The following is a 23,581-nucleotide window of genomic DNA, read 5'->3' as shown; positions in this document are numbered from 1 at the left end:
CAGCTTCGGGACGATCAACTTCCCGTTCAAGGACCGGTTCAATGAACCCGTGCGTCTCTCATGAACAGTGTTGAGGAGCCTCATTGTCGTGCTGAATCATGGGGCAGACGCCCTGTCAGGCAGACGAATTTCGTTAACACGCAGGCCGCAGATATAAACATTGAACAATAACAGTGTGGCTTTGGAGGTGGGATGGAAAAAAGATAATCAAGAGTAAGATTCAGGGCGCGACTACGGGGGATGGAGTGGGGGAGGCACAGGCACTAATACAGAGTAACGGTGCCGGGTGGCTGCTGATATAAGCACGGAGTGATCCGAATTCTCGTCCAATGAGCTTGCCATATGCGCCGGAGTGCCGTTCCGGCCTCAATGGACTCTCTGCCACCGGTGCCGTCCTGCGCTTCTGTCCCTGCCCTGCACTGAATGTATCCTCTCGTCTATTCTGCCCACTAGGATACTACTGCTTGAGTAAGCTAAAACTAGTGCAGAGGAAACTGGATTTCTTCAGCACATTTCCGACTCGAATTTACTTGTCTGCGATCCTCGAGGTCTAAACTTGAAGCAGCAAATCGTGTTCTGATATTGCAACACCCGACTTGTGCTGTTGACCCATACACAATCTTCTCACATATACAGTTGAGTATCAGAGAGCTTACAGACTGCGTGATGCCTACATTATGAGGCCGTGTTCATCAACCATCTCCCACCCATCTTATATCAAATGAATTGTTCCGCGGATCCCCCGTCTGCACAAGCCTCAGCAGGCGATGCATCCGGAACGCAAGTACCGAAACCTCCGTGTCTCCGTCAACCCAGGCCGGAACATTTGGAGCTTTCTGAGCTACAACTAGTTTCCGGCGTTTTTATGCGGCTTCAAGCAGTCGTCTTTGAATGGAAGACTGATTCCAAGGCACCGGGTGTTCATGGTGTCCCGCGTCACTACCCTTCCCTCCACCTTATTTCATCCTCGTTCTCTGAACCCCATCTCACGTGGGTCCCCAGACTGGAATTAATCAGCGTTAACTCCAGCGCCCTATGAATTTCCGAGGTTACGATAGCAATTGCAAGATCGATCGCTACCTGTGTTTACTTCTCGTGAAATCAGCCCCGACTTCAGGGCTAATCGAAATTGAATTTGACCCTGGCTGATTCGCTGGGGAGGCTTGCATTGTTGATATGATGAGAAGGTCAGGTCAAGAACGTGGATAAATCATTGATGATACACTGAATGGTTCACGCGATCATGATACTTCTGCCCTCTTCGACCGGAAGAACCCGCTCAATGCTCCCATCAGCTGAGGCAATCCCTTTTCATGGCTGTCACTGTTCATACCGCCTCGAATCCAGCCAGGAAGCTTCCCTCGGATCCTCTCTGTTCCATACCTGCGATCCACGAGAACGATAGCCGCATAGTCCCCCATGTGTCTGATTGCCCTCCCGATGCTTTGATTCACGGCTCGCATACACGCGTTCTCGTAAAAGTCCCTTGCCGCCTGTTTCGCGACCGCCAGTGCCTCGTCTCTCGACATTTTCGTTGTTCCTGCGGGATCGGTAAGTCGTTGAACAGTCGTGGTCTCGATGTACTCCGTCTTGGCCTTCCATTCGGGGGAGTTGATGTTTGGGTACGGCAGGCCCACGATGATGACGCAGCGACCCAGGCGATCGGAAAAGTTGATGCCCTCGCTCATCTTGCCGCCAACAACGCTGAGAAGCAAGGCTCCCCGAGGTCTGGGTGGCGCCCCCGGTTTCGCGGAAGTATCGTCACCCAAGATGGCCTGGCTGTACGCCTCCAGGACCTCGTCGCTGGAGCCCCCTCGGGTTTCCTTGAATGCCTGTTTTCTTTCCTGGAGGCGCTGCCATATTGACTTGGCCTCTCCTGCAGTCCGCGTTTCCCACACTGCAACAACTTCATCAAGGTAGCCATAGCTGGGGAAGAACACGACAACACCGTCAGGGACGACATTGCACATGTTCAAAATGGCCAGACCTAGTTGGCTTACCATGGCCTTATCGGCTCTGCGCTGGAAGCTGAACTCAAATGTCGAATTGGTGTCCCGGTTGGTGCCTGGCTGTGTGCCTGCCAGGGTCCAGACGCAGAGATTAGACGGTGGAATGACGTGCCCACAACTGAGGGTCGTAAGTTTTGACTCTGAAAGATATGGAAAGAGATGGTCCTTGTAGTCATCAAAAGGGGACATAGTGCCGCCTGCGAGAATGACCGCCCTGGCGCTCGTGGCAATCGTCGAGAAAGCGTGCGTTGGTGATAGTAGCAGGTAGGAAACTTGGATATCCGGCGAGTTTGTGGTGACCTTCTCGTAGAATATGCGACCCTCGGAACTAAGATTAGTGAGAGATATCAGGAACGACGATAAAATGTGAAGAACAGGCGTGGATGATCTCGGTGGTGCCTTCACGTGGCCAGCGTCGGCGGCGGTTTCTTCGACGTGGGCCACATAGCTCTCAATCTTGTAGGCCAATTTCGACTCTTGAATGTACTGGATCAGTCGGAACAGGTTGATCTGATCTACTCCTTTGCAGCGGAGGAGGACTTTAGAGTCGACGATACCCTGGGTACTCTGTAATACGTTAGTCCACACAGAGACGAGCCGCCGAACAACAGGACCTGCCTTGAGCTTCGATTGCCCCTCCATCCACTCGCTGAGACCTTCGACAACTCGGCCCACTTGCCCGACCATGACTCGGTTCTCTCCCTTCAATTTCTTGCCGAACTTCTTGACGTAGATGCCAAGCATCTGCCGCGCCCTCCTAAGCTCGCTCAACTTCACCTCGGATGCATAGACGTTGGCTACCGCGTCCATGATGTTATGCGCCTCGTCGACAATGACCACGTTACCCTCCAGCTTGATGCCGAGCGCGTCTCTGGCATTTTTCTGAAGAAGCAAGGGGTATGGCAGAGTGACGATCTCGGCACCTGCAATCGCCGCGCGTGATGCATAGTATGGACAAACAGACAGCTTCTTCCCCAGATGATACAGGTCTTCAATGTCTGGCAATGTGGCGTGGGCAGTGTCCCTAAACTGGTGCGTCTCGGCAATGTTGTCTTCCTTGAGAACGTGGGGGCACTTGTCCTTGGCTTTCGGCTTCTGGAGTTCCGCGCAACGGTCATTGATGGCCGACAAGCTGCCAAGACGCGACACGGAGGGGTTGATGCAGAGTTTCTGGCGTGACGATAGGGGTAGGTGCTTGACCGGCTCTTTGGCCGGCTCTTTGGCAGGTTGGTTGTCTTCACTCTGGCGTTGCACGATCGACTGAGGTACGGACGAGGGGAATGAGGGTCGTCGCAGTTCATGGATGAATTGGGTGAGTTGGGAATGTGTCCTTGAGGTGTAGTATATCTGACAGAAATCATGTTACCAGCGTGCCCAGCAACAACAAGAGGGGCTCTGCGCACCTTGACTCCGTCCGAGACCTCGTCTTCCTCTTGCTGGGCCTTGAGGCTTCCCAAGCCAAATCTTGAAAGAATGTCCTTTGTCTCCTTGCTGAGCCCGCTCATAGCATCGCCATCATCGACTGAGCCAATGGCATCTGACTCATCGAGCAACCATTCGTCGTCCTCCTCGCCATCAAGGGTATGGGGCTTGGATCTCGAGGGGCCATCATCAAAGCGGCGTCGCTTGGCACTGCGAGCTTCAATGGCCTTTTCCTGCAGACGAATCCGTTCCAACTTCTTCTCTCGCTCCTCCCAGGTACGGGCGAGATCATCTCTTTTCCGGCGCAACATCTGCTCCACAATCCAGTCAGGCTCATCCTTGAAGTCGTCAATGTTGACTTTGAGAGACGCCTCGTGTTCCTCAACACGTTGGTTGCGAAGCCACGTCAAAGAGGCGCATATGAGTGAAAGTGATTTACCCTGAAGACAGAGTTAGCACTCAGATGCATGCACTTGTTCTTCATGGCTTCTCACCGTGCCTGTTGGGCTCTCGAGAATGCCGACCTGTCCATTGCCCTGCTGCAACACACCATAGGCGACTTTCATGAAGTCAGTCTGCACATCATAGGGCGTGTAAGGGTGGTTGAAATTAATGCCGTCCGGGATAGTCAAGTCACCGGGAGCCTTGTCCGCCATGACGATATGACATGGGAGCAGGACGGTCAAGCGCCTAGGCTCCTAGAGCTAAGCCGTTGGGAATTTAAATGGGCTTGTCTGATGTCAACAAGTTTACCGCGTCCAAAGTGGAGACTTTGTTGTGAATGATCGCCACCAATCGAAGATGCAGTCGAAGGACAAAGAGCGGTTAGGTATGTTTTCCAGCGCCAACGTTATGGAAAAAAGGACCCATTGAGCAGCTCACCTCGGTGAGAGATGAACAGGGGACTATGCCCGTACCAGAGGATGGTCAGAGAGGTCGGTGAGCGTTGGACCGGGCTGGATGCGGCAGAGTGCGGTAGAGTGGGGCTGCAGCATGGAACGGGGGACGAAGCGAGAATGCCATGCTGATGTAATACAAATCGATCCAACCAAAAGAAAGGCAACCTTAGGGCTGGCTGCCCTCCGCCCCGCCAATTGTCCGAGGCTCTGCCGCCGTGCTGCCACCCCCATCACAAATGTCCTCTCTTGCGAACTTTTTGCGAAAGGAAGTTCCTCAGCGATACTAACCACCAAGTCGACCACTCCCACAGCCGACGCCATGCCTACCCGATTCTCGCGCACCCGCAAGCAGTACGTCTCTCAATCCCGCTCCGCTCCGATTCTATAAGTCTGGTCTCGTTCCTTCTCGGCGGTTTCGTGCGCGCGCAGTCATTTTTTTCAAATGGCTTGCAATTATCGCCGACCGTCGTGAGGGATGGATGGATGAAAAAGAAGGATACAATGTTTTGGCTTTTGCCATGCAGGCGCGATGGTTCAGAGGGGGTATAGCATGTTGAAAACAAGGGCGTCAACATTGCTTCCCCAGCAAAAAGGAGGACCACACTGTCTTTCCCTCTTTCTCTACCCAGAGAATTAGGGAAAGACAGTATGAGCCACCAACTCTGCCATCTGCGATCCTGGGAGAATTGTCTTCGTTTCCAAATGTACCCGGAAGCTGACTTTCTCTTTTCTCTCTGCAGCCGCGGACACGTCTCCGCCGGTCACGGACGTGTTGGCAAGCACCGCAAGCACCCCGGTGGTCGTGGTCTGGCCGGTGGTCAGCACCACCACCGCACTAACCTCGACAAGTACCATCCCGGTATGTCTTCCCTTGCCTTTGGCAATTTACTAAACGGATTGCTAACTAGCTCCCAGGTTACTTCGGTAAGGTTGGTATGCGTTACTTCCACAAGCAGCAAGCGTACGTACTCCATCACCAGACGAACCCATCCAATTTCGTCTCATGCTAACTGTGCGCAGCCACTTCTGGAAGCCCGTCATCAACCTGGACAAGCTCTGGACCCTCGTCCCCGCTGAGAAGCGCGAGGAGTACCTCGCTGGCAAGGGCGACAAGGTCCCCGTCATCGACCTCCTCCCCTTCGGCTACTCCAAGGTCCTCGGCAAGGGCCGCCTCCCCGAGGTCCCCATCGTCGTCAAGGCCCGCTGGGTCTCCAAGCTGGCCGAGAAGAAGATCACTGAGGCCGGCGGTGTCGTTGAGCTCGTCGCATAAGTTCAGTCAATTCAATCATCACACCACCACTTTTCGACGGATGATGTGCAACTTATTACTTGGGAATGATGGCTGCACAGCCACGGATTAAGCGGACGGCGAGCCGCTACTTTGTGTCATCCACAGCCACAGCAAAAGGAAAAAGCTTGCGCTTGGCGGGTACACGGGAAAAGGGCCGAGGAAACGGCTACTTTTTTTATTGCATAATGATCCGACCTCAAGGAGTTGACGAATAAAAAAAAGAAAGGCTCTTCCAAATCAAAAGTTCATGGCGTCGTAGCATCACACTTGATGATATCCCGGGATCTTGTGTTTAGTGGCGTGTCTGGGTTCTGCAAGGCGGACGGGTATGATTTGAAATGGTATTACTCTTTACGTCTACTCGTCTCGTCTGTGAATGTGCTTGAAGCGCTTCCAAACAGTGATTGATGCTTTTCCCACACTCCCTTACTCCTGGATCCCATATGTTCGTCCATCTCCCCGTACAAATACATTACACCCCAAAGTCCTTCATCCTCTCACTGTGGTCCGAGACTGTGCCTCGTTGGTATCGAAATCTTTGTTTAGTGTCAAAACATTATCATTACGCCTCCAGAATATCCATCTCATCATCGTCCTCGATGTCTACCACCTCCACCGACTGCTTCGGCTTTGGCTCCCGGAGGAACTCGTGCTCCAGCGCCTCCTTGGCACTGATGCGTCGAGCAGGATCGAGTTCCATGCAGCGCTCCAAAAAGTCGACAGCCAGCTTCTCCTCGTCGGTCAGGGGGATGCCCGGCTGACCGTCCTTGCCGCCATCGGTACGGCAGGTGGACCAGAGTATGATTTTTCCAAGCGAAAAGCCAGCGCTGCCGACGGTGGGGATGTTAGTCTCAAACATGCAACCGTGCAGGAGGCCTGCCTGCTTCATCCTTTTTACACCAAAGATGGTTGCGATCTCAATCATGGCCTCCACATCGTCAGCGCTATTGAAGAAAGGAAATCGTTTGCTCATGATTGTCAAAAGAATGACACCCGCTGACCAGATGTCAATCTTGGTCGTCTGCTCGGTGCACTTGAACAATACCTCGGGCGCACGGAAACCTCTTGTGCCGGCACGGTTCGCCCTCCTGGACGGCCGAGTATCTGTCTTTGGATATCCCTGCTGAGGCCCATTTTGGGAAGCCGCACTGTTGGTGATTCTCTGTTTGCGGACGTCTTTGCTCTCGTGGCAGAGACACGGTTTGCTGTCGGACCCTTCACGTTCAGCAAGCCCAAAGTCGACTAGCACGCCGCGGCGTGATTGAGGATCGTAGAGAAAGTTTGTTGGTTTTATATCGCGATGAAGGATCTTGTGTTCGTGGACGGCCTTGAGGGCCGTGAACAGGCTGCGGAGGTAGATGGCCATATCTGAGACCTTCATTTGGCGAAAGTAGTCGCGGAAGTCCTCATGACGGAAGTATGGTAGTATAGCAATAACCTGGTCAGTGGACCGGAAGGCTGTGATCAAGGGACACACAGCGGCACAGCTTTTCAAGTCGTGCAAGAGCTCGAGCTCGTTGAGGATGCGGTTGGGGCTCGAGGTAACATAAATCTTCTTGATGGCGACATATCTGGCGCGGCGACGTGGTTCGCGGGTTGCTGATGTATTGCTGGCGTGAGGCTTCAGGGGCGGCGAGGTCCACTTTGCTGCGAGATTGTCCTTCTCTTCAATGTCCCAGCTGTTGTCGTAGAATTCGTACTGAAGGTCTTCTGCCTTGTAGACGGTGGAGAAGGTGCCTAGGAAGAGAGGTCTTGTTAGTGGGAGGTTCGAGTGGACGACATGACAACAGACAGGGTGATGGGGTGACATACCTTCACCAATCCTCTTGATGAGTCGATATTTTTGGGGGAACCCAGGAAAGGTATCTTGTAGGCGGTCCATGTCGCGTTGGACACCTGTGTCAACGACCTCGTCCTCATCGGAGCTCTCGTCGGAGGGTTCTTCAGCATCCTCCTCCTCTTCAACCTCTTCCGTGTGTTGTTCTGACTCGGCCATCATCTCCGTGTCCTCTGTGCGGGCGTGAGGAGGATCTTGGTGGATTTCAAAGTCGTCGCGGCTACGCTTGCGTGTAGCCGTGGCCATGGGGTGCGGCGGTCTCGACTCTGCGGTCATGGGGCGGTGGGCCAATCGCAAGTCTGCCGGGGCGGTAGAGGTGAGTGCCGGGGCATGGAAGGGAGAGTGCGCGCGTGGAGAGTGCGAGACAGTGTCTGGGGATGTGGCTGGAGCAGTGGTTTGAGCCGGGTATGGCTGTGAAGGGTAGCCCGAGGTGTGTGGTTGAGGTGGGTGATGTGAGTGGTGGTGTTGCTGATAGTGCTGGTGTTGTTGTTGTTGTGGTGGTGGTGGTGGTGGTGGAGGAAGAGGGTGTGTAGGACGGCTGTGGTGTTGTGGCGGCGGAGTTGGCGTTGGTGTGGTCGCCCAGTCGTGCCGGTGCCAGGCCTGGACGTCGAGGGTCTGCCCAAAGCGAGTCAATTGATCGATGGCATCCAGATTGGGTTGACCGAGGCCAGCTGAGGAATCTCGCTGGGTGGTGCACTGCGTCATCCGAGGCTTTGGTTATTGGGGGAGCCGTGGGAAGCGGAAGGGAGAGAGAGAGAATATTCGTCGTATTATTCGATCGAGTATGGGACGACGGTTGTCTTCTTCTTTGGGAGGCCTTTGCAGCGTACCGGTACTACTCTGTGCCTAACGGTGGTCTGTCTGTTGAGGTGCGTCTTGAGGTGCGTCTTGGGAGAGGTGACCAAGAGTATTATTGGACGCTTGTGTTTTTCGTCTTTCTTTTTTCTTGCCTCTGGCAGCAGGTGAGGTGGAATCTTTCCTGGAGTCTGGTGCGTCTGGTGCGTCCCATTCGATGCACGTCGGCGGGCTCTTTCTCTCACTTCGTCCTTTGGGTCCCGTCTACGAAGGTACCTGGTGCCTGGTGGAGGGGCACAGCGTCGCCAGTTTGCGGTGCGAAGGTCCCCTGAAGGCGGCGCGCTGACCAATCATTTCGCTTAGACTGACCCCGCACCTTGGAAAAAAAGTCACTCGAGGTGGCAGGCCGCAAAGGAGGGCCACCCGGTCGCGTCGGACCCCAAAAGAAAACAATAAACAAATTCCCACCTTGGTTGCTAGGCGCTTTTTGGTCACAATCTATCCCTACTCCGTACCTTGTTTCCAAATGCCCAGCAAATACATCGTCAACACCACAGGCCGTTTTGCGCTTCCTTCGCCTTTTTTTGCTTCCCCTTCTGACGCAGTGCGTTACTAACCACCAGTAACAGCATACGAGAACACTACGGGCGGCAAGAGAGAGACACTGACCCCTCTTAGCCTCTCTGATTCTATTTCATCCTTCTTATTCTCTTCTTCTTCCCCCCCTCCTCCCCCGCCTCTCGATCGCTTTCCGCCGCTGGGTGCGCACACCTCAACCAGACCGCAGCCATGGACTCGGTCGCATTCGACATCAATGATGCGCTCAAGCATTACATGAGCGACCCGGCCAGCATTCCGACCCCAGAAGCTGATGGCTCCCTCTTCGACTACGAAAATGACCCCGAGGGCCTCACCGCGGCCGTCATCAACCCGGTCCTCAACCCCATTGTTGACGCCGTCGCCGAGAATCCCGAGGCCATCACCCGCAGTGCCCATCTCGACTCGCTGCAGTTCCTGCTAAAGTGCGCACCCATCTCCCCTCATCCCTCAGACCCCTCTCCTTTGTCGTCTTCCTTTTCGTCTTCTTCCAGGCCCGTTCGAGAACGTCATTCTGAACTATTCAACTCCTCCAGGTATACCGCCTTCCTCCCGCCACAGGTTCTTAGTAAGATATTTGACTTGATTATGTCTGGTCTGGCCGCCGAGGGCGATGCGATAAATCACGACCTCGAGTCTCCCGACGAGCAGGAGACACTCGCCCACCACAAGCAGCTCCTTGAGATATACGGTTTCCTCCTGCAATGGACCATCGCCGCTGTCGAGACAAAAGCCGCCGAAAAGTCATCAACAGCGCCAGTCGCCAGGGGCCGCGGCAAGCCAAAGAAGAATGCGTCCAAAGACAAGGAAGGCGTATGGGACTCGGCAACCCAGCTACAGTCCGCTCTCGACATTATGAGCAAAGTCCTCAAGCTGAAGCTGACCAAGATTTTCCTAACAACCTCGGAGAGAGACACCTTCATCGGCCTGTTGACCCGTCCCGTCTACATGGTCCTCGAGAGCGAGCAGCGCGTCAAGAGCACATCCATCCGCATGCACGCTTTCAAGGTGCTCTGCATCGCTGTCAAGCACCACGGCCACGCATACGGTACGTCGTCTCGCGCAGCACCTTCTTGCCAGTTCAAGCTAACGTACACCAGCGGCCCAGATCTCCATTGTCCAGAACCTCACATATTTTGAGCACCTTTCCGAGCCCATGGCCGAGTTCCTTTACATTCTTGCCGAGACCTACGACTACCCTCAGCTTGCCGACGAGATCCTTCGCGAACTCAGTAACAAGGAGTTCAACTCCAACGACACAAAGGGCCCCAAATCCGTCTCTCAATTCATCGTCAAGCTCTCCGAGCTGGCCCCAAGACTGGTCATCAAGCAAATGACCATGCTCGCAAAACAACTAGACAGCGAGGTAATGTGCCCTGCCACATGTCAATAAAGCAATGCTGATAGGTCTAGTCTTACACTCTACGCTGCTCTCTCATTGAGGTCTGCGGGAACATGGTTGCCCACCTGGTCAAGCAGGACGAGCGCGGCGAAAACCACAAGTCTCAGCTCAATGCCTTCTTCGACGTCTTGGAAGAGCGCTTCCTCGACATCAACCCCTACTGCAGGTGCAGAGCAATTCAAGTTTACGTCAAGCTGTGCGACCTCGAGCAAAAGTTTCCCAAACGACGACAACGCGCCGCCGAAATGGCGTGCCGTAGCCTCGAGGACAAGAGTAGTCACGTCAGGAGGAATGCCATCAAGCTTCTTGGCGCTCTGATTAAGACGCATCCCTTCACAGTCATGCACGGCGCTCAACTTTCCCGCAAGGATTGGCAAGGGCGTCTCGATAAAGTGGATGAGGAGCTCAATGCGCTCAAACCGCCTGAAGGCGCTCCAGGACTCGGCGACACGGCCGACACCACTGTCGATCAGCAGCTTCTCGACGACGCGACGCAGATTGAGCAGTCACCCCAAAAACCCATGTCCGACGAGCAAAAGTTCGAGGCGGTCCGCAAGGCCCGCGAGGAGGCCGCCACATCCGAGGCCATCGAAAAGCTCACTCTCACCAAGCGATACTACTCCGAGGCCTTGAAGTTCATTGACGTCCTTCACGAGGCTACTGGCACCGTCTGCCAGCTGCTGGGCTCACGCAACAAGAGCGAGGTCATCGAGGCCATGGACTACTTTGAAGTTGGTGACGCCTACAACATTGAGCAGAACAAGGTCGGTATCCGACGCATGTTGCGTCTCATTTGGACCAAGGGCAACAGCGATGAGGGCAAGGGTGTTCAGAGCCATCTCATCGATGTCTACAAGCGTCTGTTCTTCGAGGCGCCCGATTCGTTCACGTCCAATGATGCGGCAAACTTCATCGCCCGCAATATGATCAGTCTGACGTTCGGCGCAACTCCCGCTGAGTTGACTTCGCTGGAGCAATTGCTCAGCACCATGATGAAGCAAGGCTTGGTTCCCGAAATTGTCATTGCCAAGCTCTGGCAGGTCTACGGCGTGCAGAAGCGCGAGATTTCCAGGACGCAACGCCGCGGTGCCATTATTGTGCTCGGCATGCTGGCGACGGCTAACCCCGAAATTGTTGTCGGAGAGATGGAAACCATGCTGCGCACTGGTTTGGGTTCCCATGGCCGCGCCGATCTTCAGCTGGCCAAGTACACTTGCATCGCCCTTCGCCGAATTAACCCTACTGGTCGTCAAGCAAAGGAGTCTGCCGTCAAGTTCTCCAGACTGCCCAACGACCATGCCGTCTTGTCCAAGTTGGCTTCTATCACCGAGGTTCCATCCGAAAGCAAGGAATGGTATGGTGTTGCGGAGCAGGCGATCAACGCAATCTACGCCATTTCTAAGCACCCCGATACGCTCTGCTCCGACATCATTCGTCATAAGACAAAGCAAGTCTTTGCTGCTCCCCGGTCGCGCTCAGCATCGCAAGCCAGCTCGCAGCCCAGCTCACGACCAGTCTCGCGAGATGAAGCCGAGTCTGTTTCCGTTGACGAAGATGGAAATGAGACTGTTGTTCCTCCAGCATCGCAGCCAAAGAAGCGGGATGCCGCCGTCGGCCTGTCCCAGCTCCTTTTCATCGTTGGTCATGTCGCCATCAAGCAGATTGTGCACCTTGAACTCTGCGAACTCGACTTCAAGCGCCGTAAGCAGGAGCAGGAGAAGGAGAAGACTGCAGACAAGTCCACCGGCCAGGCTGGCAAGAAGGAAGAGCCCGATGATCTGGACTTGATCGGTGGCACGACTGAGGATGACTTCACCGAAGCCATGGCTCACATCCGTGAGCGAGAGCTCCTGTTTGGCCCAGAGTCTCTGCTGGCACAATTTGGACCTCTTGTGTCTGAAATCTGCGCCAACAACACCACGTATGCCGACAAGGGTTTGCAGGCCGCCGCTACGCTCTGTCTCGCCAAGCTTATGTGTGTTAGCTCGGAATACTGCGAAGCTAACCTTCCCCTTCTCATCACTATCATGGAGCGCTCAGCCGACGCAACCGTCCGTTCCAACGCCGTCATCGCTCTGGGCGATATGGCTGTGTGCTTCAACCACCTCATCGACGAGAACACTGACTTCCTGTACCGTCGTCTTGCCGACAAGGATCAGTCTGTCAAGCGCACATGCTTGATGACTCTCACATTCCTCATTCTGGCCGGCCAAGTCAAGGTTAAGGGTCAGCTGGGCGAAATGGCCAAGTGCCTTGAGGACGAGGACCGCCGCATTGCTGATCTGGCGAGGATGTTCTTCACCGAGCTCAGCACCAAGGACAACGCCGTCTACAACCACTTCGTCGACATGTTCTCTCTGCTGTCTGCCGAGAAGAACCTGGAGGAGGAGAGCTTCCGGAGGATCATCCGGTTTCTGCTGGGTTTTGTTGAGAAGGACAAGCACGCCAAGCAGCTGGCTGAGAAGCTTGCCGCCAGGCTCACCCGTAGCGAAACAGAGCGCCAATGGAACGATGTTGCCTTTGCTCTTGGACTGCTGCAGCACAAGAACGAGGACATTACCAAGACTGTCTCCGAGGGCTTCAGGGTTATCCAACTCCAGGCATGAAGGGGCGCGGCAGAGATGCCGTAGGCTGGCCTTATGGCCGTGTAGTACTAAGGTCATGGGTCGGCGTTAATGGTTTGGTTGCTTCTGGTCGTTGGTTGGCTGTCTGACTTTGGGTATACCACTGCATGGATGATGATCCTTAATGAGGTTGATGAATCGATTTCCTTGTTCATTCTTATTACCTAATGACCACATGTTTCTTGGTGACTGTGACTGTTTTACCGGACTAATGTGGCCTTGGAATTGGCTCCTTTCTGAGTATACCTACTAGCCCGGACACTTCAAGCCAGAATTCCTGCGCCCGGAGGTTCCTGCGTCAAGACAAACGCATCCCCTCTATTCGCCTCGGACTGAGCCCCGTTCTTGACGATTCCATTCACCCGGATGACGGACTGATCAAGGCTTGAAACCAATGGGTCCGGCAGGTGTACCTTTCCCTTGCTTCCAGCAGGACTTTCTACCTTCATCCTCAGCATTCCGCTCTCGAACCGCCACTCGACGGTGACGTCTCCAATCACGGTCGGGTACTGTCCTCTGGCCCACTCCAAGCCCAAAGCCTGCAGCTCAACCTTACACTCCGCGCATCTCATTGTAACATGGCTAGGTCCCGAGGACGTATCAACTCAGCTCCGCCGTCGGGCCCGCGGCCTATCCGTGGCATAGGGAGGTGACGATGCCCAGCCTGGAGGTACCGTCTGGGTTGGGCGTCTCCCAGAAGCATCCCATATGGGTTTCAATTTCCTAGCCCAACCATGGGGCCCAGAGCGTCTTGAGGAGCTTCATGGCGGAATCTGAGTCTTAGATGGAGAGCGCGGTGCGGAGGTGGCATGCCGATGCGTCGGGGCTACCTTTCTGAGCGAAGCTGGTTCTGATGCTCTCGGAGAGGGCGTAGGCGATCAGGTCAGGGCTCTAGAGGTTCGCATTGATTGCGGTGTGGAGTTTGTCGAAACAGGTTTGGTACTCTGCGACATTGACGCCCGCGTCTGGGAGAAGGAGGAGGGATTGATAGAGGGAGTAGGCGTACACGACGTCGAAATTTGCCATGACGTCGAGGGAGAGGTCTACGGAGGGCGTGCCAAATGTGCTCGCAAAGGCAGCGTTGAGGGCGACGTCGAGCTCGCCCGTATACGCGATCCTGTCGCGCGGCGAGCGGTCGACGATGGTGTCGGCCCGGTTAGCACCCATCATGAAGTCTGGGAGGAACGAGCGGGTTCTCGGGAGGTTAGTGTAGATTATCTCGCCGGCGAGTGCGCTGACGATGAGGTTGTGGAAGTATTTTGGGTGTCCGAACGAGGCGCCGAAGCCAAAGGAGCCGAAGACGCAGGGGGTTTCGGTTAGGTTGAGGACGGGGAACAAGTTGAGGGTCACAACGACGGGTGCCATGACTACGTCGATGTGGACTGTATACCAGGCTCCAAGGGTGGTGTTTGATGGTAAGAGAGATGTTGCAAGGAGATTATCTAGGCTGGTTGAGCCGGCGTGGGCTGTGACGGTGCGGCTGGATAAGTTGAATGAGATGCAGACGCAGCTATTGAGCGTCTCACAGAGCACAGAGATACCGAAGCCGCCTCTGACAGGTTTGGCTTGGACATCGAGAGGGTAATAGAGGAGCTGAGCGGCAACGGTACCTGCGAGTCCTTGCAGTGTCAGGCTTTCGGCGTAAGTGCCTTCATTCGAGACTTAGAGGGAAAATGGGATGGAGTTCTTGGGGATCTCGGCGACTTTTACCGTTTGTACGCCGGTGCTCCATATCCACTCAAGGTCTTCGTCGGAGCACACAAAGGAACCGAGGTGTCGCGTCAGGGGCGTGGTGGATGTTGTGGACTTCACGCCGATTATGCGTAGTTGGAGGGAATCGGTGGACGAGATTTTGAGCGTCTGGTGACGTAAAACGCCCTGAACGAGGCGGTTTAGGATGAGTGAGGGGTTGGTGATGTTGTACTGATTCACTCTAAAGGTGCCCATTGCCTCAGCGAGAGGCAGAGGTCCATCGCTCTATGTCTTGCTAGTCCTCCATTTCTTTCAGTCGGATTTAGGGGCGTCTATGGACGTATGCTGGTCAACATGTATATGTCGAACGCGGCCTTACTTTCGGCGTAGGAAGCCTCGAAGCTTGAGGCGTCGCCAGAGGCAGAGAAAACCTCAAAAGTATGAATGTCTTTGAAATTCTTGTCATATTCGAGGACTACAATAGAAAGAGCTGCCCATATTGGGCGTGATGGTTGTATTTCCGTTGAAGCCAAAGATGATTGTGTTGTTATTGGCTGGCCTCGTGGTTGATTTCAGTACAAGATGCGGTCTTTCGGGAATGTGCCTGCCATTGACTGAGCTAACGAGGCAAAATAGGATACCAGCTACTCGACCTCCTGTATTAGATGATGTTAGCATGATTGTGGTTTTTATATTAGGTGGGCGGAGATAAGAAAGAGTTTTAACGCCTTTTGAGAAATCAGAGTCAAGATGAAGTAAAAGGGGATATATCGCCTCATTGTCATACAACTCTTTACTCTTCCAATCCCTCTACCGTTTCCAAAATTCAGGCTGTTCCTCTCGCCTCCTGACCAGACTTTGCGAATGAACCAGGCCGGAGTTGACGATCTTGAGTGGATTGACCCGAGACGCGAGGACTTCGGGCTAGCAGTCTCGTACTCACCGAATCCGCGGACCGAGGCCAACGTGCGAAATTTCGTGCGAGGACCGCGGAGCTCTGTGCCGCTTGGGTTCTCGCCTGTCCATAGAGCACGACGACAAGGTATTAATTGCGAAAGTACGAGTAGCTCGCCATTACTTTTTTGTTTAGTAGACGCAGATCGAGACCCTAGAGCCGAAGAGATGTGGTCATAAAACCAACAGAGGTGATTACGCTATTCTTGTCCAGGCATGGTCTTATTGAAGGCATCGTAACTCCAAACATAGCCATGAGCGTGGTATATCTACAGCGCTTTCGTTCTATCACTACCATGTAAGAGTATTCTACTATAACACGTAGCAAAAGTTGCTCAATCATCGCTAGGTTGGAAAAGTTGATGCGTGGACTTCAACAAGCTCTCAATCCGATGACACTCCAAGAGGTACGTCAAAGTCTGGAGGCTTTTGTGCTATTCAAATCAACTCAGACACAGGCACAAAGTAATATAGTCCGATGAGTGATGCAGGAATTGAAACGATGATGGCTTGATTTCAAATTTAGAGAATTGAAAATGGAGTAAATTGCATTTGTCTGTCGCCTTCTTCTCCAAATGGGACGACATACTCCCCTAGCTCAGATCCCCGTCAAATAACTAGCTCCCTGTGCGTCTCGGACCGCAAGGCAAACTCCCTAAACTATCGGTTTAATACTTACAAGGTCGGGCAAGCATGGCGCTCGCGACTTTGCCATAACGTACTCAGTACTGGCAATGGGCGTAGGCGATGGCTGAAATCTAACAGCAAACTGATTCTGAAGCGGCCAACGTGCCTGACGCACAGGTGTCAAGGACAGCAAGGGCCGCTGACTACGGATCGACGTGAGTTGCTTCAACCAGCGGCGATACCGAGAGTCTCTCCGGGTGGGCTCACTAAGGTACATCTGGACTCCTCACAAGTACTTCCGAGAGACGCTCATTAGAGTCCCACGGTCATGATCAGAGAAAACAAGCAGCGTTTGTGCTATTTGCTGCGTCGTCAACAAGACGAGGGCGGAGAGCAACCTGTCAAGGAGGACACATGTCGCCGGTCTCTGGCCGGCACACGCTCGAAGCCATTGCTCTTGCTGGTCTTTGCCATGACAGCCTGATTCAATGCACTGTATTTTGAACTCCTTTCAAAGGCTGCACAATACCGCCATCACTTTCGTCTTCGCTTGTATGGCTCTGCGGTTTGCGCCACCTTCCGTTTGCACGGCCTCTTCTTCACTGCAATATTAACTCATCGCGACGGAATGAGAACACGCAATCATCGAACGCTCATGATCAAGTGTGCCTTGCAGTCTGCCCTATTGCATTCACCTGGCGTACTCCCTGTAGCGGCAATTTCCTATCAAGCCCAGCCGGAGAAGGCGGATTTGTGTCGCCAAAAGAAATCAATACCATCAATTACCCACCGAAATACTCTGCAGTATAATTGTCGGTCCATAGACCACATAGCACGTAGCTTGTGTCTACAAAATGCTCGTAAACGCTGGTCTCATACAAGAAATAGGCCAGCCAACCAGCTTACAGTTGATTTAACAAGTCGTTAATCGACGTGTCAACCTTTGCGCGACGATGGTTGCCGCTGCCAATCATTTGGACTCTGATTCACGTGAGGCGTTCACTTAGTGCTCAACCGGGACAACTGCAAGAATATGTCGATAGCCTCACCTTTGCCTACCTACACTGCATTTTAACCCCCCCCCAAGCGCTTAAAGTGCAGCAAGAAGGGTGGATGGGCACTTGGTGTCAGCATCATTATGCAGAGTCCGGGTCAACTTGCCAGTTCCTTATATTGTAATTTTAATCCCAGCCTGACCCCCCCCACGCCCCCACCCCCCCGCGGAGACCCCCACTGCGTACGCCGTACGCACGCAAACGCGCCAGACGGCGCACGCACTACCAGTACTGAATGCCAGTCGACGATCACTACCGCTGCGCGGGTAGCACATCTGCCCACCCACCCCCTCCTCCCACCCCCCCCCCCAAACGCTTAAAGTGTAATAAGAAGCGTGACGTTGAGCAGACCACCACTTTGCTGGAAAAGGTCTTAGAGAGACGCCTAGCCATCTGCCTGCAGGTCAGCTTGACCCTCTCGTCCATCAGGCGACTGCCCCATTCACTGCAATTTAATCCCCTCCCAAGGGAACATAGACCTGCCAAGCTGCTCCAGGAACCTCGATTTTTTTTGCCCGGATGGTAGCACATCAAATGATTTGTTATCCGGAGTACCCACCACCATGATCTCAAGGCAGCAATGTCGTTTTTCCATTTCGCACAGAGGCTCTGCGCGCTCAGCGAAATGCTCATGGCAGTTTGGATCTCGCTGCAATGGTGGTCCGCCTGATGATTGAACAAGTCATCTTGATTCTCTCCATCCCGAAAAGTATCATATACATACGCCAGCGTTCTGCCAGCTTCTTTTTGCCCTACATCCTCTTCTTGTTCTTCTTCTTCTTCTCCAATATTTCCCCGCTAAACCCTCTCTCTCACCGGATACAAGTATGGAAATCTAGTTCTTGTTCTGCGGTGCAAGAGCAAAGGTGGGGCGGACGAATCTGCGTGTCACCCAGTCAGCCATTTTCTTTCCACTTTCCTTGGACTCACTCCCCTTCCCTACGAAAGAAGAATCAAAGAAGCGCAAGGGATATATCCAACATACCTATCAGAGTGGTAAACCTTGGTGTTCTCGCCCAACAGCTCCTTCTCTCTCGCCTGGTCAGCGTACCACCTTCGGACCTGGTCGCGGTCCTCCTCAGCCTGAAGGAGGGGGATAATGTGAATGCGCGCCCACATCTTTTCTCTCGCCAGCTCGCTGCATCTTGTCAGCATTATCCTCCCAGTGACTGTGCCGCACCATCAGATCGCTCTCCTCTCTCCCTAGGTATATGTGCGTCGTCGCGGGCTTCCGGTAGTCGCCTTGCTCTACTGCTATTTAGCGAGGAGCAGGACTACTTGCCTGCTGGAAACCGGTCGCAACGCCGTTCATTTTCCAGTTGGGAGAGGGATCGTAATCGTCATGTCGGGCGTGGAGGTGTCGCGACGTACTTGGCTTCCCGGATACCCTTGGTCAAGTGGTACCATCCGTATCCCATCACAAGCCCCATACCAATCAGCATCGTGCCGGGGCGGAATCCGCGGGCGGGCAGGTTGCGCTGTTCTCGAATCATCAGCATCGTTCCATCAAAGCTTTGCCCTCTCGATTTCCGTGATCCCGTAGTCCTGAATCTCCCATCCCTAGCAGCCTCTCGTGGTTCCAGCTCGGTATCCTCGGTCGTAAGTCCAATTCGATAGTCAACCGTGTTCAAACCAGATTTTCCGTCTCGCAAGTGCCTCCTCTTGCCATTCCGCTGCAGCCATCGCTGCCTTCCACCCGCTCGACCCGGCAGTCCCATTCCACGTCCTCCTCTTGCGACTCCCTCTCCTCATCCTGCATCCCTCGAAACCTCCAGCGCTCGCCAGAAACGACTCACCTTGTACTGCACAGCCTGGTAGCCCCCCACGGGTGGCATATCCTGAGGCATCCTGTCTCAATCGTTCCTACCGACCCAACGCGGTCGGCTGCGCACGTGGAGGTAGTGGGTATGTAGGTCAATTGCTCCGTCGAATGTCGGGGAGTCAATTGGTGATCCTCGAAAAACCTATCGGTCCGTTCGAAGAATAGAGATCGGGGGTATCGGCGTCGATTCGGCGGGGGTGTGTGGGTTGCGATGCGATATGGCAGTCGTCGAGCTCGAGATTCCGGGGACAAGCTTTGGCCTGGCCAGACGGTGCCTGAGGTGATTGTTTTCGGGTCGATGGTGATTCGCTCAATTGGCCAACCGATTATGTAAGGCAGATAGTGGCGCCTCTCCTTCCACCTTCACCGAGGTATACCCACTTCGGCCTCGGTGAGCAATTGGATTCAAAAAGGCAACTCATAATGTCACTCAAGTTTAAACATGGAGAGGTGGACAGCGTTGATTCATACAATAGGTCGTAAAACTTTCAAGTGGCTAGATATGCTCCAACCCAACACCATATCGTCTATTCGCCGTCCCCAACAAGCAATACTGCACTTGAATCCTACAAATATTTGCACATCTCAACTCCATGCCATGCTTCGCCAACGGAAAGGCTGGGTATAAACCGAATAAACCATAGCCAACCAACTTTTTCTTCCTCACGTACAGGACCTCCGTTCTGAAGTGGTTTTTATATGCATCGTGTCTCTCGCTGCACGGGGGGTTTGGATCACTAGTCCTCTCCGGCGGCTGCGAGCTCGGCCTCGAGATCTGCCTCGAGATCGTCCTCGTCAAAGTCGTCAACTCCGTTCACAGCGGCGCTCTCTGGGACGAGCGAGACGTCGTCCTCGTCGCCCGTAACTTGAGGGGTTGGTAGACTGCTCGACTCATTGTTATCTTCGACGTTGGGGGTCCGCACTGAGCTGAGCTTGGAGGCGCCGCGGCTTTTGGCGATGCGTTGCTTCTTGGACAGTGCGCTTCCTCCTTCGTCGGAAGCCGTGTCGTCGTCCATGGCTTTCCTCTTGGTACCGCCAGTGACAGAATTGGAAGACTCTTGGGATGATGGCAAATCTTCACCGGCATCAGTGTCACCACTGCGGCTTTCCGTATCCGCATCCGAGCTGTCATCATCGCTTCCGAGGAACTCCTTCATCTCATCATCGACGCCTTCCCAGTCAAACGATTTCAAGCCGTCTATGGGGCTCACTTGTCCGTCCTCAAATTCCAGCATCAAGTTTTCTTCGTCTCCGTCCTGATCGCCTTCGTCCTCGTCCGATGCATCCTCGTCTTCCTCGAGCACACGCTGCTCACCCGTTTCGTCAATGATGGTCAAATGCGGCCGTGAATCGTCGCCATCAGCATCGGAAATGGTTTCAGCGTCGGTAGTCTCCGACATGGCCAGCTGGCGGCGGTCTGCAGGGTGAACCTCTACCAGGTAGGGCGCTTCGTCGACACGCTGCCATTGACTGAGGCAATCGGATAGCCAATTTTGGCTGACGATCTTGATGCTCGAAATCTTCGCTGCCTGCCTCACCTTTTGAGTCCGCGGGCGGGATGTAGATATTACGAGATGAGTGACCTGTTTGGACACCCTCGTCGAGATTTGTGCACCGAAGCTCATGGCTTGGATGCCAATCTCGGACTGTAGGACGTCGACACCAAGGGGAACGAGGCCGGACAGGACAATCGTGGTGCCTTCGAGGGTCGAAGCCTTCATCGTATCGAGCACTTCACCGACGTCTGGAACGGCATCGAGATCGATGCCGTCGTCACCCACTTTCTTCCGCGGGGCAGATTGGGTAGGTGCAGCAGCGCGCTTCTCGTCGTATTCGGTGTAAAACTTATGGTGCAGTTGAGTGAGGTGCTGTTGTAGGTACAGCAGCTCAGCATCGTCGTCGCGAAGGACTTGCGATCGATGCTGTACTATCATTATATGTGCGCCGTTCTCGGTTTCCTGTGTAACCTTTTCGTTCTGTTCGTCCTCTTTGTCAAGTGCCTCTTGCATATGGAGAAGCGGCCTTTCCTTGATCTGCTGTTCCAGCAACCTTTCTTGCTCTCCGCTTTGTGCTTCCTGTAGGACCTTGTCGTCGCCGCTGCTCATATTAACCAGTTCGTCAATGGCAGACACCTTGCCATTTGGTTGCTCAGCTGTTGATGGAGCCTCGCTCGTTTGTGATTCGCTTGTGGTTGCTGTTAGTGTTGGCTTCGCTTCGGGTTCGGATGGCGCGGGTAGGATGTCCTGTCTCTTGGGAAGGAAGCTCGAGTTGATGTCGCCAATGCCCTTGAAGAAGTCGTACGGCACAACCTTGATTAGGTTAGGGCGATTGCTCGGCCATACGTCTGCTCTGTCGTCAATGATCACAACCATATTGGTGTTGACCGGGAACAGCCGCTGGAGACTCTTTGAAATCATGCTCCCGTTCTCATCACGGCTGATGACGCGGTTGCCAAACAGCTTCTGTTGAGGATCGACAATCTTGGCAATGTTGAGGGCGTATGCGCGCGTTCCCATTGTGTAGACGTGTAGCTCGTAAAGCTCCGCGACTTTCTCGAGGAACTCGGCCAGGCCAGGTCGCATTTTGATGTAGTACCAACAGCCGGATGTGACCATCCCCCGAGGACCTTCATCGTTGAGCTGGAACTTTTTGACGTCCTTGACAGCGTTGTAATTGGGATTTGACGGGTCCTCCATCCATTCGCCAACAGTAGGCTCTATGCAGGCATGGATGATGGTCTGGTCGAGGTCGACGACGAGACTCAGCTTCCGTTGTCGCAGCAGACGTTTCTGGGTATCGGACTCGGCACGCGCAGCGAGGTCGCCGCTGACCATGAGGCCAGTCTGGTCGTGTGTCATATTGATGGTGGCGCGTTGGGTATCGCGCTCGTTGGTGGCCCAATTAACCTCGGTCATGTCCTTTCCGCAGATGGCGCACAAGCCTTGGAACTGGATCTCGTGGGAGCAGGCCTCTTCGACCATCATACACGGCGCGTCGCGTGTAAATGTCATGCCCTCCTTGAGACGCCATTGCTTGAGGGTGCCCTCGGCAGGACTATCCCAACCAACGACGGTTGTTTCCTCCTCTTGCCATGTGTCGCCAGCGATGGGGTCGCCGACCTCGCGCATCCATTTGAAGGAGTATTCCAGTACGCTCTCCTGTTTTTGGATGGCGTCGCCGGGGTGCTTGAGAAGTTTTGTAATGGTAATCGGGTAGCGCAGTCTCGCGCCGAGTGAAAGTAGCTTGCCCATGATGACGGCAGGCTACTGGAAGGGATGTCTAAAAGTCTGTCGCAGTCAAAGGTCACAGTCAGCGGAGTGGGCTTTGAGAAACGCGTGCGCGCGCAAACGAGGGAAAGAGAAGATGCAAGCAAGGATTGAGATGGGCGTGACACAGGCGCGGTGGGCGCCGGTGGAGAGGTCTTCAATGACGTTTCGAAAGTCGGGGGAAGAGGTGCAACGAACCTAATGAGACTCCCCCAGTAACAATCGGAGAAGGTGCCGGTACGATGGCCAATCCCATTGCCCCGAAGCTGATGAGGGGAGTGTTGTGACGGACACGCAACAGACGGGGAAGCTCTGGAGCGTTGCGTTGGGATGCGAAGTACGGATAGCTGAGGTAGCTATGCAAAGCTTTCGTCGTGGTTGGTAATTGGTACAGGGCGGCAATGAGAGGAAGACACGCGTGGAAGTCGGCAAGGTATTCTTCCTAGCCTTGGTTAGTTATCCTCGAGGGTTACTAGGCGCAATTGAGTTTTTGGTGACGTGACGCAATTGGACGGAATGCCGGAAAATCGCGAGGCAGAGACTTGTCGTGCGAGATATCTGTCTGCTTGACGCGTGCTATCCGTAATGTGGTGGGATGAAGTTGAGCTGGGTCTGATGCGAATCACAAGTCGGCTGCGGTTTGGGCTGCAGCACAGGATGCTGATGCTCTCTCGCTTTGGGGGGTGGGAGCTCGGGGATTTCGAGTGGAGGCGGCAGGTCTGGACCGAACCGTGACGTACACCGCAAACAGGCAGGCGAGGTGAAGGGAAGGTGAAGCACGGTAAAGGAGAACCAACGGGGAAGCCCGGGCGAGGGGTGGGGTCGGCGGTGTCGGGGAGCACTGACCACTCGGGTAAGGTACCTTACCTTAGCTGGAGGCAGGAGCGGGCCCGGATTGATCGGAGTTTCGCAGGAATGCTTTTCCGTGTCTGGTCTTTGAGCGGCGGGTTGAGTGGGGCGCGGTGGTGGGGTCCCGTTGAGTGGGGCAGTTTGTGCCGAGGACTGGCAGCGGAACGGTTTGTGGTAGATAGTGGTGTTGGTGCGTGTACCTATTCTGGCGGGACGAGGTACCTCGGTGTCTTCGGCAGTCCGTTGCTTTGCCAAGGCCTCGAATGTTTGGTAATGGAAGGTTGGGGTACAACAGCAGCAAGTCGATTTGACTTGAGACGTCCGTCTCGGTGATGGTATCGTAGTTGAGTACGGTCCGACTAGGTAGAATTATCCCTTCTTGTAGCACCGTGTCAAGTCGAGCTGGCCGTGTCTGACTGAGCTATGGTGTGATGGGGCAT

At 54.2% G+C, this 23,581-nt stretch overlaps 8 protein-coding genes across 8 annotated transcripts; 2 read left to right on the top strand and 6 right to left on the bottom strand.

Annotated features, from left to right (window-relative positions):
- Positions 1–1,241: 1,241 nt before the first annotated feature.
- Positions 1,242–4,087, bottom strand: CORC01_06062 (DNA repair helicase; the record flags this gene model as incomplete). The annotated part of the gene is made up of 3 exons (XM_022617704.1): positions 1,242–3,356; positions 3,413–3,871; positions 3,926–4,087. The coding sequence occupies 3 exons, from the start codon at positions 4,085–4,087 to the stop codon at positions 1,242–1,244; spliced, it is 2,736 nt and encodes a 911-aa protein (XP_022475760.1).
- Positions 4,088–4,649: 562 nt separating this feature from the next.
- On the top strand, positions 4,650–5,600 carry CORC01_06061 (60S ribosomal protein L27a; the record flags this gene model as incomplete). Its single annotated transcript, XM_022617703.1, has 4 exons — positions 4,650–4,681; positions 5,071–5,189; positions 5,246–5,291; positions 5,351–5,600. 4 exons carry the CDS (start codon positions 4,650–4,652, stop codon positions 5,598–5,600), a joined length of 447 nt encoding a protein of 148 aa, XP_022475759.1.
- Positions 5,601–6,183: 583 nt separating this feature from the next.
- Positions 6,184–8,163, bottom strand: CORC01_06060 (uncharacterized protein; the record flags this gene model as incomplete). Its single annotated transcript, XM_022617702.1, has 2 exons — positions 6,184–7,358; positions 7,434–8,163. The coding sequence occupies 2 exons, from the start codon at positions 8,161–8,163 to the stop codon at positions 6,184–6,186; spliced, it is 1,905 nt and encodes a 634-aa protein (XP_022475758.1).
- Positions 8,164–9,042: 879 nt separating this feature from the next.
- CORC01_06059 (uncharacterized protein) lies at positions 9,043–12,858 on the top strand (the record flags this gene model as incomplete). The annotated part of the gene is made up of 3 exons (XM_022617701.1): positions 9,043–9,898; positions 9,951–10,216; positions 10,264–12,858. 3 exons carry the CDS (start codon positions 9,043–9,045, stop codon positions 12,856–12,858), a joined length of 3,717 nt encoding a protein of 1,238 aa, XP_022475757.1.
- Positions 12,859–13,139: 281 nt separating this feature from the next.
- On the bottom strand, positions 13,140–13,448 carry CORC01_06058 (alpha-L-rhamnosidase; the record flags this gene model as incomplete). The annotated part of the gene is made up of 1 exon (XM_022617700.1): positions 13,140–13,448. The coding sequence occupies one exon, from the start codon at positions 13,446–13,448 to the stop codon at positions 13,140–13,142; it is 309 nt and encodes a 102-aa protein (XP_022475756.1).
- Positions 13,449–13,767: 319 nt separating this feature from the next.
- CORC01_06057 (alpha-L-rhamnosidase) lies at positions 13,768–14,823 on the bottom strand (the record flags this gene model as incomplete). The annotated part of the gene is made up of 2 exons (XM_022617699.1): positions 13,768–14,509; positions 14,615–14,823. The coding sequence occupies 2 exons, from the start codon at positions 14,821–14,823 to the stop codon at positions 13,768–13,770; spliced, it is 951 nt and encodes a 316-aa protein (XP_022475755.1).
- Positions 14,824–18,039: 3,216 nt separating this feature from the next.
- On the bottom strand, positions 18,040–19,051 carry CORC01_06056 (GRIM-19 protein; the record flags this gene model as incomplete). Its single annotated transcript, XM_022617698.1, has 4 exons — positions 18,040–18,085; positions 18,190–18,342; positions 18,576–18,796; positions 19,001–19,051. The coding sequence occupies 4 exons, from the start codon at positions 19,049–19,051 to the stop codon at positions 18,040–18,042; spliced, it is 471 nt and encodes a 156-aa protein (XP_022475754.1).
- Positions 19,052–19,763: 712 nt separating this feature from the next.
- On the bottom strand, positions 19,764–22,277 carry CORC01_06055 (FCP1-like phosphatase; the record flags this gene model as incomplete). Its single annotated transcript, XM_022617697.1, has 1 exon — positions 19,764–22,277. One exon carries the CDS (start codon positions 22,275–22,277, stop codon positions 19,764–19,766), a length of 2,514 nt encoding a protein of 837 aa, XP_022475753.1.
- Positions 22,278–23,581: the final 1,304 nt, after the last annotated feature.

This window comes from Colletotrichum orchidophilum (assembly GCF_001831195.1).
Source record: "Colletotrichum orchidophilum strain IMI 309357 chromosome Unknown Scaffold_44.1, whole genome shotgun sequence".
NCBI lineage: Eukaryota > Fungi > Ascomycota > Sordariomycetes > Glomerellales > Glomerellaceae > Colletotrichum > Colletotrichum orchidophilum.
The sequence above is the reverse complement of the archived record's forward strand: the minus strand, read 5'-3'. Positions and strand labels throughout refer to the sequence as shown.